Source organism: Heloderma suspectum, chromosome 5 (genome assembly GCF_057233095.1).
Source record: "Heloderma suspectum isolate Gila_16-S chromosome 5, 16-S_ref, whole genome shotgun sequence".
Taxonomy (NCBI): domain Eukaryota; kingdom Metazoa; phylum Chordata; class Lepidosauria; order Squamata; family Helodermatidae; genus Heloderma; species Heloderma suspectum.
The window spans coordinates 215,681,390-215,696,850 of NC_139462.1; the positions used below are offsets into that span (position 1 = coordinate 215,681,390).

Below are 15,461 nucleotides of genomic sequence, written 5' to 3' on the forward strand. Positions count from 1 at the left end.
ATGACACCCCAAATTTGCTGCCTGAGGCAGCCACTAGTACGGACTGTGTAAAATCCGCTCCGTCTGTGTTTCGCAGATTATCAGGCGCCTTTTGTTCTATCATCCACCCACAGACAGATGCGAATATTTTTTTCGTCAGAAAAAATACAGAAATAATTACATAACAGAAAAATACAGAAAATTTAACAGAAAAATACAGAAATAATTACATAAATACTTACATAAGTATTTACATAATTTACCTCAGTATGTAACATGTAGTGTATTGTCCTCCATTCCATTCAATGTTTCCTCAGCAGAAAGTTATGCATTTTTCCACGGATTTTTATTCGTAAATTTCAGCTAAGTAAAAAAAAATCATCTGAAAGTCCACAGACTCTGCACGGCCTGAGGGGAGCGCTCTGCAGTAGATTCCTCAAGTCAGATTCTTAGAAATCGGAGCTGATTTTAATCTGTCTCAAATTTCTCCAGCATCCCTAGCAGGCGCCTCATTCTGCCTCATGATAGGGCCAGCCCTGACTGCCAACTGGTCTTTGTTTTGCTGTAGTTGTTGAAGGAGGCAGCAGCTGGGCAACCCCAAACAGCCAGCTAGCACTCAAGGACCTATAAAAGGGATGGAGTTGCCTCAGTTTTTAAAGTTTCTGTTGCTGCCTCACTTCTGCAGCAGCCTTCCCCAATCTTGTGCCCTCCAGATGTTTTGGACTATAACTCCCATCATTCCTGACCATTGGCAGGGCTGATGGGACTTTAAGTCCAAAATATCTGGAGAGCAACAGGTTGGGGAAGGCTTCTCTACAATATTGGCTTCAACTGTTGGGCAGTATAGACATGTAATAAACAAACAAATAATATGACCCTTGTGCTACTTTTGCCTAGAGATTAAATTTATTCCTTTCCAAATTTGCTTGGCATTTTCACTAGGTATTAATGTGTGTGCTTAAATTAATTATGGTACAAGTTTTCAGAGTTTGTCATATTTATTTATTGTATCTCCTTGCCTGACTGAATTAATAATAACATTCTTTATTTTTTCCCTTTCCTAATAGCTGCTGGGATACAAATGAACACAGTGGCCCTTGGTGGATTATAAGAGTCCCAATCCTAATTTCCATTTTAGTAAGTAACTTTTTATCTCTTTAATTTCAGGCAAATGTGTGGATCTAGGCAAACTGTATTATTATCATCGTTCATTACTTATTCATTTTATTTATAACCCACCTTTCAGCTCAAGGATGAGGGGGTCCCCCAAAGCAGCTAGTAATATAATATTAGGGATGTCAGAGAATTCCACCACAGACTCCAGTGAGGCTGGATTTTTTAGAATCCCCCCCCCCGGAATCCGGGGCGGAATGGCGTGTTTCACCTTAGGGTGGCCTCTTAGTGCTTGCCTTACAGGTAGTCCTCACACTGTGTGCTATCGTTTACATTCTTAATGTGATGTATTGTCCAGGTGATTCCCCCAAGTCATATATTTTATACCATATGAAAAGCTCCGTCCCGGGGGGTGGAAGCTCCGTCCCGGGGGGATTCCGCCCCTCCCACCCTGCGGAATCGCCCCGGGATGGAGCTTACCTGGGGTGGATGTGGCAGCGGCGGCAGCTCCGGCTGGTCTCCTGGCCGGCCACTGCCAGGCTGCTGCGGCCGCAAATGGCGGCCATTGTAGCGGCCGCCATTTGCGTGCTTGCTGACAGCTGTGATAGGCTACATAAGTATTTACGTAGCCTATCACGGCAAAGAGTAGGGATGCAGATGGCGGCTGCTACGCCATTTGCGCCCCTGCTCTTTGCCATGATAGGCTACATAAGTATTTACATAGCCTATCACGGTAAAGGCGGCCATGCAAAGGGTGCAGCGGCCACCATTTGCATGGCTGCCTTTACCATGATAGGCTATGTAAATATTTATGTAGCCTATCACGGGCTACCGTAGGGATTCAAATGGCGTCCCCTACGCAGGACACCATTTGCGTCCGCACCAGCCCGGCAGTGGCTGGAGGCCCTGCTGCGGATTGGCCCAGCTGGTGGCTCTGCGGCATGGCCGCGGAGCGGAGCCTGTCAGGCAGGATTCTGGGGGGGGAGGACCGGATCGCCTCCCCCCCGTCGAGGATTCTGGGGGAAGGAACGGATTGGATTCCCTGACCGGAACCAGGTAAGGGATTCATTGTTGTTGTTGTTGTTCAGTCGTTCAGTCGTGTCCGACTCTTCGTGACCCCATGGACCATAGCACGCCAGGCCTTCCTGTCCTGCGCTCTCTCCCGGAGCGTGCTCAAGTTCATATTCATTGCATCCGTGATGCTATCTAGCCATCTCATCCTCTGCCGTCCCCTTCTCCTTTTGCCTTCAGTCTTTCCCAGCATCAGGGTCTTTTCCAGGGAGTTTTCTCTTCGCATTAGGTGGCCAAAATATTGGAGCTTCAGCTTCATTATCTGTCCTTCCAATGAGCACTCAGGGTTGATTTCCTTTAGAATGGACTGATTTGACCTCCTTGCAGTCCAGGGGACTCGTAAGAGTCTTCTCCAGCACCACAGTTCGAAAGCATCAATTCTTCGGCGCTCAGCCTTCCTTATAGTCCAGCTCTCACAGCCATACATTACTAATGGGAAAACCATAGCTTTGATTAGACGGGCCTTTGTCGGCAAGGTGATGTCTCTGCTTCTTACTATGCTGTCTAGGTTTGCCATAGCTTTCCTCCCAAGGAGCAAGCGTCTTTTAATTTCATGGCTACAGTCACCGTCTGCAGTGATCTTGGAGCCCAAGAAAGTAAAATCTGTCACTGCTTCCATTTCTTCCCCTTCCATATGCCAGGAAGTGATAGGGCCAGATGACATGATCTTCGTTTTTTTAATGTTGAGTTTCAAACCAGCTTTTGCACTCTCCTCTTTCACCCTCAACAAGAGGCTCTTTAGATCCTCTTCGCTTTCTGCCATTAGGGTGGTATCGTCTGCATATCGGAGGTTGTTGATAATTCTCCCGGCAATCTTAATTCCGACCTCTGATTCATCCAACCCGGCATTTCTCATGATGTACTCTGCATATAAGTTAAATAAGCAGGGTGACAATATGCAGCCTTGTCGTACTCCTTTCCCAATTTTGAACCAATCGGTTGTTCCATGTCTGGTTCTTACTGTTGCTTCTTGACCCTCGTACAGGTTTCTCAGGAGACAGGTAAGGTGGTCTGGTACTCCCATCACTTTCAGAATTTGCCACAGTTTGTTGTGATCCACACAATCAAAGGCTTTAGCGTAGTCAATGAAGCAGAAATAGATGTTTTTCTGGAATTCTCTTGCTTTCTCCATGATGCAGCGAATGTTGGCGATTTGATCTCTAGTTCCTCTGCCTCTTCGAAACTCAGCTTGTACTTCCGGTAGTTCTCGGTTCACATGCTGCTGATGCCTAGCTTGTAGGATTTTGAGCATCACCTTGCTGGCATGTGAAATGAGCGCAATTGTGCGGTAGTTTGAACACTCTTTGGCGTTGCCCTTCTTTGGAATTGGAATGTAAACTGACCTTTTCCAGTCTTGTGGCCACTGTTGAGTGTTCCAGATTTGTTGGCATATTGAATGCAGCACTTTAACAGCATCATCTTTTAGGATTTTAAATAGCTCGGCTGGAATACTGTCATCTCCGCTAGCTTTGTTGTTACTAATGCTTCCTAAGGCCCACTTGACTTCACTCTCTAGGATGTCCGGCTCAAGTTCAGTGACCGCACTATCATGGCTATCAGGGACATTCAGATCTTTCCTGTATAGTTCTTCTGTGTATTCTTGCCACCTCTTCTTAATCTCATCTGCTTCTGTTAGGTCCCTGCCTTCTTTGTCCTTTATCATGCCCGTCTTTGCACAAAACGTTCCCTTGAGATCTCCAATTTTCTTGAAGAGATCTCTATTCTTTCCCATTCTGTTGTTTTCCTCGATTTCTTTGCATTGTTCATTTAAGAAGGCCTTCTTGTCTCTCCTTGCTATTCTCTGGAACTCTGCATTCAGTTGGGTATATCTTCCCCTTTCTCCCTTGCTTTTCGCTTCCCTTCTTTCGTGAGCTACTTGTAAAGCCTCATCAGACAGCCACTTTGCTTTCTTGCATTTCTTTTTCTTTGGGATGGATTTCGTTGCTGCCTCCTGAACAATGTTACGGACCTCCGTCCATAGTTCCTCAGGCACTCTGTCTATCAAGTCTAATCCCTGAAATCTATTCCTCACCTCCACTGTATATTCATCAGGGATATGATTTAGGTCATACCTGAACGGTTTAGTGGTTTTCCCGACGTTCTTCAATTTAAGCCGAAATTTTGCAAGAAGCAGCTCATGATCTGAGCCACAGTCAGCTCCAGGTCTTGTTTTTACTGACTGTATGGAGCTTCTCCATCTTTGGTTGCAAAGGACATAATCAATCTGATTTCGATATTGACCATCTGGTGACGTCCATGTGTAGAGTCGCCTCTTGTGCTGTTGGAAAAGAGTGTTTGCTATGATCAGCATGTTCTCTTGGCAAAACTCTATTAGCTTTTGTCCTGCTTCATTTTGTACACCAAGGCCATGCCTGCCTGTTATCCTGGTGATTTCTTGACTTCCTACTTTAGCATTCCAATCCCCTATGATGAAGAGGACATCTTTTTTTGGTGTTAGTTCTAGAAGGTGTTGTAGGTCTTCATAGAACCGATCAACCTCAGCTTCTTCGGCCTCAGTGGTTGGGGCATAGACTTGAATTACTGTGATGTTGAATGGTTTGCCTTGGATTCGTACTGAGATCATTCTATCATTTTTAAGATTGTACCCCAGTACTGCTTTTCCCACCCTTTTGTTGACTATGAGTGCTACTCCATTTCTTCTAAGGGATTCTTGCCCACAGTAGTAGATATGATGGTCACCTGAATTAAATTCGCCCATTCCTGTCCATTTTAGTTCGCTGATTCCCAAGATGTCGATGTTCAATCTTGCCATCTCATGTTTGACCACCTCCAGCTTACCTTGATTCATTGATATGACATTCCAGGTTCCTAAACAGTATTGTTCTTTACAGCATCGGATTTTCTTTTCACCACCAGACACATCCACAGCTGAGTGTCCTTTCGGGTTTGGCCCAGCCGCTTCACTCTTTCTGGCGCTACTTGGAAATACCCTCTGCTCTTCCCCAGTAGCATATTGGACACCTTCCGACCTGAGGGGCTCATCTTCCGGCGTCATCTCTTTTAGCCTTGTGATACGTTCCATGGGGTTTTCTTGGCAAGAATACTGGAGTGGGTTGCCATTTCCTTCTCCAGTGGACCACATTTTGTCAGAACTCTCTGCCATGACCTGTCCGTCTTGGGTGGCCCTGCACGGCATAGCTTATGGCTTCACTGAGTTACGCAAGCCCCTTCGGCACAACAAGGCAGTGATCCATGAAGGGGAAGGGATTCATACATCCCTATTAATAATATCTATTTAAAAGAATAGCACGTAAGCACAATGAAATACATTTTAAATTCCGACAAAATTCTTAAAAAGAACCACTAAGCAAAGCAACAGCACCATACTCACCACTGCCCTCGGTCCCTAAATGCCTGTCAGAATCAAACAGTCACGGCCTGCTTTCTAAAAAGTTAAATTAGATATAGCTACATGAGCTGGTGTCAAGAGTAGGCCTGGTTGGGCACCTGCCGAGGGCCTGCACTCAAGCAGGGGTGCACTGGCAAGAGCTCCTTGGACTTGCTCCTTCTTTTCATCATTGCAGCCCGCTTATTCCCTGCCTCACGCTGTGGTTCAGACAACAGTGGGGGTAAGAAAGAGGAGCAGTAGATGCCACTGCCTACTTGGTCACTGGCTCTCTGTCTGTTAAGGAAGAAAGAGGTAGTAATGGAGCAGTACAAAAATATAATAAATGAAACGAAATGATGGGAAAGAGGATGAGGAGCAACAGCAGTTGGTGACAATGGTGGTGAGAAGATAGGCTCGCTGAGGGAAGGAGTCTGTGGAGAGAGTCTTGCCCAGGGGCCTTCAAAAACCTGGAGCTGGCACTGGTCCCTTTATAAAAACACTTTTCATAAGACTAACTGGCCATTCCCAGAGCTTTTCAATGCCAACTGATGATGTTTGTAATAGCTCTCCCATGACAGTTGTTTTAAAGTTATTCTGATGTACAGTGTTCAGAATAATATTGTAGGAAAGCCTTATTAAACTGCAGGTAAGGAACATGACCTTTAAAGGCATGTTTCAAAGTTTATTTTTATTTTAGGCATCTCTCATGTATGTATGTAAGTAAACGCCCTCTCACAGTATGCTAAACAATTACCAACAATTACCCGGTTTTGCCCATAATGCTCTGAAACGATGCTACATCATGATGTAATTACTACTACAGCAGTGGAAGCTGATAGCTTGATTGTCAGTGGGACAGTGAATTTGCTCCGGGTTTCAGACAGAACTCTATAGGAGCTATCCAAAGTAGGAAGCACCTCGGATAGCTCGTATGGAGTTATGACTGAAACCGGGAGTGGATTCACTGCCCCACTGACATCAGGGCCACCAGCCTCCACTGCATTCTGGTATCATTTCAGGGCATTCAGGACAAGAAGTGCAATTCTCAAAGTTCCTCTCACACTCAAAAATGCCAGAAAAGGAAGACAGCTTGCCTCTCAACTGCCCCCACCCACCCAATTCAGCTGAAATTTGACCTCTCTCAATTTCTGACACAAATACTCTCACAGGAGCATTGCTAGGCTGGATCTCATGGGGCCCTGGATCCAAATCTATTTCCAGGGGGCTGGATCTATTCCACAGAGCCTGAGTGTCCATTGATACCAATGGAATGTTTTTTTCCTCAGTTTAATTGCTATTCAGGGGGCAATTTTCAAGACGGATTGTAGCTGGGGAAGGAACATCCCTGCCCCACCCACTGCAATACCCCTGTCCTGTCCCACCCACCCCAAAATCTTCTCCTGTATAGCAGTTAAGCTTAGGAGGGCCAGCCCTACCATATGGCAGAGTGAGGGTGTCACCTCAGGCAGCAAATTTTGGGTATCATAAAAGGGTGGTAAATTATTCATTATTTACCTTGTTGTTGTTGTATTTCTACTGCCATGGGGGAGGAGAGGTGCTTATGGCATTTTCTGCCACATGTATCAAAATAATTCAGCTAACACTGGGGCTATGCACCTTGACTTGGGTGGGTGGGGGGTAACATTTGCTGCTCTGCCTCAGGCAGCAAAATGTTTTGGGCAGGCCCTGCAGCTTAGGAAAAAACATTTTCCATTGGCTTGGGATGGTCTCGGGCAGGGTGGAAATTAATTGAAAAATTTGTTTTATTTGAGATGATTTAGATGAGTAATTAATTGTCTGGCTTTGCCTCCCTGCCCCCACCGCACTGAAATTTAAATGAATCGTAATAATTATTTCTAAATTTGCACATATTGGTAAAAATTAACATATGCTGATTTATGTAAATTTATGCCCAGTGGGCCTGGGACCTGAATCATTTAAGTGCCTACCAATGCTATCATATAATGGGGCTGTTAACACAACACGCTAACCTACACTCAGTGGTTGAGTGTGGGTTGTTGTTGAACCATGGGTTGTTTGTTGAACTGTGTGTTAGCATGCTGTCTGAACCCAGGACATTTTCTGCATGGTGACTTGTTAACCATGTAGTGTGGCTTGTTAACTACCTTGAACAAGCCAACAACAAACCATGGGTTCTCAAGGTGGCTTGTTCAAGAAAAATAAGCCGCGACTGAATGGTTAAGTCACCCTGGGGAAAATGTCATGTGTTCAAACAACATGCTAATCCACGGTTCAACAACAACCCACATTCAACCACTGAGTGTAGGTTAGCATGTTGTGCAAACCCAGTTAGAAAGTGTTAAAGTAAGCTTTAATTAAAGAAAGCCTTAATTCAGTCTCTACTTTTCATTGGATAGTATGCCCTTTGAAGTCATATTTAAATAACTATACATATGCTGTCCTTTGCTAATGCTATCAAGCTGAGCTGTTTACTTATAATGTTACGAACAGCTCTCACCATCAGTTCATGTAGCATTGTTGCCTGAGAATAAACCTCCTATTTGGCAAGCTTTGGTATTTTATGCTGTGTGCACATTTTATAGCTTCCCCTGATCTTTTAAATTGGAGATGTCCTGTACCAGTCTGATCCCTGGGAGCACCTACCAGTGCTCAGCTGTTGGCACAGTGAAATTCATCTTCTCTCTTTCCTTATTCTCTGCTTCCATGAAGGTGTTGTTTTAAGCTAGCAAAAATTTGAACTTTTGCAACCCTACAGTTACAAACTATTTCTCATATTCCCACCTTGTCTTTCAGCAAAAGTAGCTTATCCTAAGCCAATATAGTTGTATTGGTTAGAGTGTTGGACTTAGATTACGGAGGACCAAATCCAAATCCTTGCTCAGCCACAAAGCTCACTGGGTTACCTTGGGCAAAGCACTATGGGCCAGCCCTGTCATTAGGCAGAGTGAAGCAGCTGCCTCAGGCAGCTAATTTTGAGTGTCATGAGAAGGCAGAAAAGTTCTTTCTTTCTTTCTTTCTTTCTTTCTTTCTTTCTTTCTTTCTTTCTTTCTTTAGGGCACAATCCTATGCTTGCTTAGACAGAGAAAAGTCTTACAACTCCCAGCCTATTCCAATTAGCATTACTGGCTGGGGCATGCTGGGAGATGTAGGACTTCTTCTGTCTAAACGTGTATAGGACTGCACCCTTAATGTATTATTGCAGAGCTTTCCAAACTGTGTGCCGTGACACATTAGTGTGTCGGCGGCAGTGTGTAGGTGTGTCGTGTGAAATGCAGAAAATTGTGCGGAAGGGCACCGCGGAGCTCCCTTACTCGCGTTTGCTTCCCTTGGCCCCTCCCCCAGAACTTCCTACAGCAGCTAATGTTAAAGCAGCTAAGGCTTAGCTGCTTCTGCTTTAACATTAGCTGCTTTAGGATCATGTGGCGTCTTGACATAGGACGCACATGATTGGCGGTTTTGGAGCAGTACGGCGAGGTAGAAGCGCGGGGCGAAGAGAGTGGAGGGGAGGCACTGCCCTGGGAGCAGAGCTTGGCCGGCGCTGGCGCCGGTGTGGAGAAGTGGCACCGGCCACCAGCCCTGTGAGATTTCGAGCGCGCCCTTCGCGGACTTTTGCACCGCGCTGTTGCGTGGCCAGGCCAGAGTAGCGTGCAGGTGGAAATGCCACCTGGGACTGGGACTGCACCAAGTGGGCCGTCCGCCATCTTGGCCAGTCAGAACGGAGCTCAGTGGAGGCCAGAAGCCTCAGAATCAGTGTGCTCCCTATCACCCGGGCAAGAGCAGCTGCAGGTTGTCACCCAGTCAACCCACCTGCTGCTGGCTGAAGGGAGGCCACCCTCCCAAACCCACTGTGGCAAACAGCACGCCACCCACCACGTGGCACATATAATTTGATTTCTGCCATTTGTTTTTATTTTTACTCTGCTGTAATTGTGGATTAACCACCCACCGGCAGTGTACCACCAGAGAGTGCTGGAACTGGACTCTGGACATAGGCATTGCAAATATTTACAGCAATACAGCCTTGTAGTGAGACATATATATTTACACCATTTTTGTTGGACTTTTGCTTCTCTACTTCATGTGTTTTTGCAGCTGAGCTCCTACCTGGGCCTATGTGTCCAGTATTATTGTAAATACTTTAGTTAATTTTGTTTATTTTTCACATTTTCTTGCACATATTTACATACTGTTACTCATAAATGACAACAATGTATGTTATTATCTTACAAATCATATATTTTTAAAAATATAAATGAAAGGTTTTCATGAGATATGTTATATCCCCATACATTTCGTTATTACAATTTATGTATGTGTCCATATCTCTTATAACGGGTTAGTTTAACCTCCGGTTTGCTAGTAAAACTGAATTACCGTGTCACGAAATGATGCATGTCTAAAAAGTGTGTCATGAAAAGTTTGGAAAGCTCTGTATTATTATCTTGTGGGAATCTCTGCCTCAGGCAGCAAAATATCGTGGCTGGCCTTGGTTCTATGTACCTTGGCTTGTGGGTGGGGGAGCAACATTTGCAGCTTGCCTCAAGCAGCGAAATGTCTTTGGCTAGCTCTTTCAAAAGCATGACCTACCTCTCAGGGCTGTTGTGAAAATAATAATTTAAAAAATGGTTATCATATACACCATCCTGAGATCCTTGCATTTTAGCTTTCTAAATTTTTATCGTTGCTGTTTTAAATCTGTATTTTAAACTCCTGCACTGCTGCTAGGTTTTATTGTGGTTGTATTGTTATATTGTGGTTTTAATGTTCTGTATATTTTAAATTGTTTTATTGTGTGTTGCTTGGATTTAATTTTTGTGAACCGCCCAGAGAGCTTCGGCTATTGGGCGGTATAGAAATGAAATAAATAAATAAATAAATAAAATAAAAAGGCCCATTACTCGTTTGGTGCTAGGTTAAGACTCTTTTAACTTGTCCAGGCTTTTAATGAACAGCAACGTTGAGTTTTTGAGGCTGTTTCCTGTTTAAAATGTGTTGTGTTTCTTTTATTGCTGTCTTACCCTGTTGTTTTATTGTTTTTTAAATGAAAGTTGTTATGCTCCCCCTCCCCCATGAATTCCCTACTGTTCTTAAGTGTTTTATTCAGAGTCGCCATGGAAATGTTTTAATTTTAAAAGCAGGATGTCGTTGTTGTTGTTGTTCAGTCGTTAAGTCATGTCCAACTCTTCGTGACCCCATGGACCATAGCACGCCAGGCCTTCCTGTCCTCCACTCTCTCCCAGAGCGTGCTCAAATTCATATTCATTGCATCGGTGATGCTATCTAGCCATCTCATCCTCTGCTGTCCCCTTCTCCTTTTGCCCTCAGTCTTTCCCAGCATCAGGGCCTTTTCCAGGGAGTTTTCTCTTCGCGTTAGGTGGCCAAAATATTTGAGCTTCAGCTTCAGTATCTGTCCTTCCAATAAGCACTCAGGGATGATTTCCTTTAGGATTGACTGATCTGACCTCCTTGCAGTCCAGGGGACTCGTAAGAGTCTTCTTCAGCACCACAGATCACAGGCATCAATTCTTCGGCGCTCAGCCTTCCTTATAGTCCAGCTCTCACAGCTAGGGATGTCGGAGAATTTCTCCACGAATCTCCGGGAGGCCGAATGCCAACGCATTCGGCCCCCCGAAATTGGTGGAGAAACAGTCCGCCACCCCCCCCCCCAGGATGGGACTTACCTTTGTCGAATGTCCCTGGCAGCGGCGGCTCCCGGCGGCAGTGTGGCAGCGGCGGTGCGGCGGCGGCTGGTCTTCCAACTGGCTGCTGCCGCCGCCACCATTTCCAAGTAAAAAAACAACAACAACAACAAACGTGATAGGCTACGTAAAGATTTACGTAGCCTATCACGGCTAGATTTTCAAAAAACACCGTGATAGGCTACGTAAATGTTTACGTAGCCTATCATGGCTGACTTTGGGGGAAAAAAAATAAAAAAGTGCGTACGCAAATGGCGGCGCCCATGGGCGCCGCCATTTGCATATGGGCTTTTCTTTTATTTTTTCCAAAGTCAGCCGTGATAGGCTATGTAAACATTTACGTAGCCTATCACAGCTGACTGCAGGGACGCAAACGGCGGCGGCTATGGCCGCCGCCATTTGCGTCCTGGCAGGAGACGAGATTCGCGGCCAGAGGGACGGGGCGCCTCCCCCCCGGCCAGAATTTCGGCCGGAGGGACGGGGCGCCTCCCCCCCACCCAGAATTTCGGCAGGGAGGGATGGGGCGCCTCCCCCCCACCGCGAAGCAAGCTGTGGGACCAGGTAAGGGACTTTTGTCCATCCCTACTGTCACAGCCATACGTTGCTACTGGGAAAACCATAGCCCTGATTATACGAATCTTTGTCGGCAAGGTGATGTCTCTGCTTCTTACTATGCTGTCTAGGTTTGCCATAGCTTTCCTCCCAGGGAGCAAGCGTCTTTTAATTTCATAGCTTTTTTAAAGCATGAAACCAAACCCTAAATACCAATTCATAAAATCTGTAAAATGAGGAAACCCCAGTATCTCTTCCCTCCATCCAAAGGCTAAGCAGAATAAAAATATTTGAACAAGTTTCCTAAAAACTTTAAAGAAGGGGGCTTGCATAAAGGAGGGGAGTCCCAGAGGGAAGGTGCAACTGCCAAAAAGGCCCTGCTCTTAGTGATGATGTTCAGTCTCTGATCAGAACTTCAAGGATCCAGTCTGTATTCGCTTTCCTGGGATTAAATACCATTAAACCTAATTGGACCTGAATTGAATTTCTAAGTAAACAGCCATAGGATTGCACTGTTGGGCTGCAAGTGTGTGCATGCCTACCTCGGAATAAGCCCCATTGAACACCCTGAGACCCACTTCTCAGTAAATATGTGTAAGATTCCTCTGCAAGGCATTTATTATCCAGTTCTTAATGAGAACAGAGCATAGTTTCACTGATTAGTGGATGGTTTGGTTAACTAGCATGTGGAATTATTAATGCACATTTTGGTTCTTTTGTAGGTGAATTTTATACTTTTCATTAGCATTATAAGAATTTTACTACAAAAGCTGAGATCGCCAGATATTGGAGGCAATGACCAGTGTCAGTACAAGTAAGTGAAACTCCACAGAGACCCCTGCGTGTCTCTCCCTTTCAGGGCTATACTGGCAAAATAGAAATCTGGGGGAACTCCATTAAGTTCTGATTTGTCCTAACAAGGTTTTCTTGTGTCTGTTTGTGTGTGTGTGTGTGTTTTTAAGGAGACTTGCAAAATCAACATTGCTTCTTATTCCACTGTTTGGAGTCCACTATATGGTTTTTGCTGTCTTTCCTATTCGCATTTCTCATAACTACCAGATCATTTTTGAGTTATGTCTGGGATCTTTTCAGGTAACATTTTTCCAAGTTGTTTTTTTTTTTTAATATATAAAATTGATATAGTTTCTTATTATGAATAAGCTCATTAATATTTCCCACTTACAGGGCCTGGTTGTCGCAGTCCTGTATTGCTTTATGAACAGTGAAGTAAGTTTATATTTACTGCCTTGTGATGTTACGGTGAAGGGCTGTGGGCAGTGGTAGAGCACAAGCAAGTTCTGAAGACACACCCTGTTTTCTCTGGCCTTCCCATTGTGTCTTGCGCTGCTGGCTTTATTGGAACTTTCTGTTTTTATGGATTTTTACTGAATATATATTGATGGATTTTTATTGTATCCACATTGTGTGGTGTTTAATCTTGTACAGTGCCTTGAGAGGGTTCCACCTCACTGGTGGCCTAAAAATATTTTTAAATCTATCAGTAAAAACAGTTTGCATGCAGAAGGCTCCAGGTTTAATCCCTAGCATCTCATATATGCAGGACGGGAGAGCCACTGCCACAGTCAGTGTAAACAGTACTGAGCTAGATGGACTAGTAGTCTCATTCAAAATAAGGTGGCTTTCTATGTTTATATTGTCCCCTAAGTGCCTGGGATGGCAGGAGAACCATGGCATGGCCAGGGATGGAGAACCAAATCTGGCTCTCGGGGTTCCCTAGAAGGCCCCACCGCCTTTTCCCAACCACCAATCATTTGGTAGTTTCCTGGCTTCTGTGCGGTGTTTCCCCATTCTAAAAAGTTGAATTGCCTGTCCTAGGGGCTTAGTTACAGTAAGAGTAAGAGCTTAGCAGTAAGAGCTTTCAGCTAAAACAACGCTGGTGTTTTGTTCCTGCCCCTCTTGCCTTTGGCCCCGCCCATCCCTGGAATGCGGCTCCTGAAAGCTTCTCTGAAATAGACTTTGGCCCTTGGGCAGGAAGAGGTTCTGCACCCTTGGCATAGCTACTGCTGCATCTAGAGCCCTGCCAGTTCACAGTGGCTAGGGCAGGAAGGGGTGGTTTCCAGTCATTCCCTAGGAGCTGCCCCTACCTGGCTGGTCTTCCATCCTATTCAATGCATATATGAGCCTATCGTATATGATAGGGCCCCACCAAGGACATTGTGTCCAAGTTCCACCCTAACCTAGGGCTGGCCCTGTTCAGAGGCCAGATCCACTATCACCAGCTGTGGGCAACTGTGAAGGATTGGGGGGCTGCATTGCCTGCCCCTCCAAACCCTCCAGAGGCAGCAGCCTTCCCGGCCAAAGCCCTGCCACAACCGGAAGTGGCCTCATGGCTGTATCTCCAGCAATTCTGCTGGGGAATAAGGTGCATGGGGATTGCGCATCTTGTTTCTCAGCAGAATCACTGAGAATCTAGCAGCGCAGAAATGGTGGAGGCTGCAGAGGCAGGGGAGCTAGTGGGGCTGCAAAGCATCCCTAGGGGGAGGTCACATATATGTAAAATATTTCTTCCCCCAGACAAGAAATTAAACAAGCTTGCTGCATGTTAAAGCATGGCGTAACACAAAAAAGCATTGTTGACATTTTTTAGTTCTCCGTTCTGCCCCCCACCCCAGCCCTGCCTGCCATGATGAACACTTCTCATGATGTGCACACAATGCTAGTAATTTGCACGGTGCTTTGCTTTGTATACATTTAGGTACAAGGCGAAGTGAAAAGAAAATGGCGGAGCTGGTGTTTGAACCAACGAATGGGCCGAGATTACAGACTTCACAGCTCTTCTATTTCTCGCAATGGCTCAGAAAGCATCTCTCAATTGCATCGTAATTCAGCAGCTCAGTTTTCTCTCCAGACAGAAACCACAGTGATCTAAGCCATGTGGGTGCCTGCAAAAGACTATGGGGCATCTCGCTGTGTGCGTAGCTCAGTCAACGTCATGTTCTCTAATTTGTAGAGCAGCCTTCCACAACCTGGTGTCCTCCAGATGTGTTAGACACCAGCTCCTGCTGCAACATGCAGTCCAACACACCTGGAGGGCACCAGGTTGGGGAAGGCAGTTGTAGAGTTTGTACCCTCTTTTGCCAACATGTCAAGATGCAGGGATGGCCTAGTGCAGTGCAAAGTGTCCTTTGGGTTTAGCCCTAGAACTTCTTTTCAGTGTCAGGATTTGTCCCCGGAATGTATGAAGTGGTGTGTTTTAATGCATTTTCATTGGTTGTCCCTTTTTTAGAAATGTTGACCTCTGGCAATTCCAACCTGAAAATAATTGGGATTTCCTGGACTAAGAACACCAGAAGAGCCCTGGTGAATCAGACCAAAGTTTCAATTAGTTCACCATCTTGTTTCCCACAGAGGCTAATCAGATGCCTCTTGGGAAGCTCACAGCAGGAGATGAAAGCAAGAGCCCTCTTCCATTGTTGATCCCCAAAAGTTGGCAATTCAGAGGCATACTGCCCCTGAACCTGGAATCTGCATGTCACCATCGTAATTAGTAGCCATGGATAGAAAACATCCATGCATTTGTTTAATCCCCTTTAAAGTCATCTAAGCTTCAGGTCATCATCACATCTTGCGCCACTGAGTTCCATAGTTTATTACATGCTGTGTGAAGAAGTACTCCTTCATGCTGAATCTCCTGCCAGTCATTTCCCTGACATCGGGATAGGGGTGGACGAAAGTCACTAACCTGTCGTCGAAGC

At 45.4% G+C, this 15,461-nt stretch overlaps 1 protein-coding gene across 1 annotated transcript in view; it reads left to right on the forward strand.

Moving 5' to 3' along the window:
* VIPR2 (vasoactive intestinal peptide receptor 2) overlaps nucleotides 1–14,635 on the forward strand; it is a 92,674-nt gene extending 78,039 nt beyond the window's left edge. The window contains exons 9-13 of the mRNA XM_084855087.1: nucleotides 1,047–1,116; nucleotides 12,468–12,559; nucleotides 12,708–12,837; nucleotides 12,931–12,972; nucleotides 14,462–14,635. Of these exons, the coding sequence (XP_084711213.1) occupies nucleotides 1,047–1,116; nucleotides 12,468–12,559; nucleotides 12,708–12,837; nucleotides 12,931–12,972; nucleotides 14,462–14,635 (508 nt within the window). The remainder of the gene's footprint in view (nucleotides 1–1,046; nucleotides 1,117–12,467; nucleotides 12,560–12,707; nucleotides 12,838–12,930; nucleotides 12,973–14,461) is intronic.
* The last annotated feature ends 826 nt before the right edge of the window (nucleotides 14,636–15,461 follow it).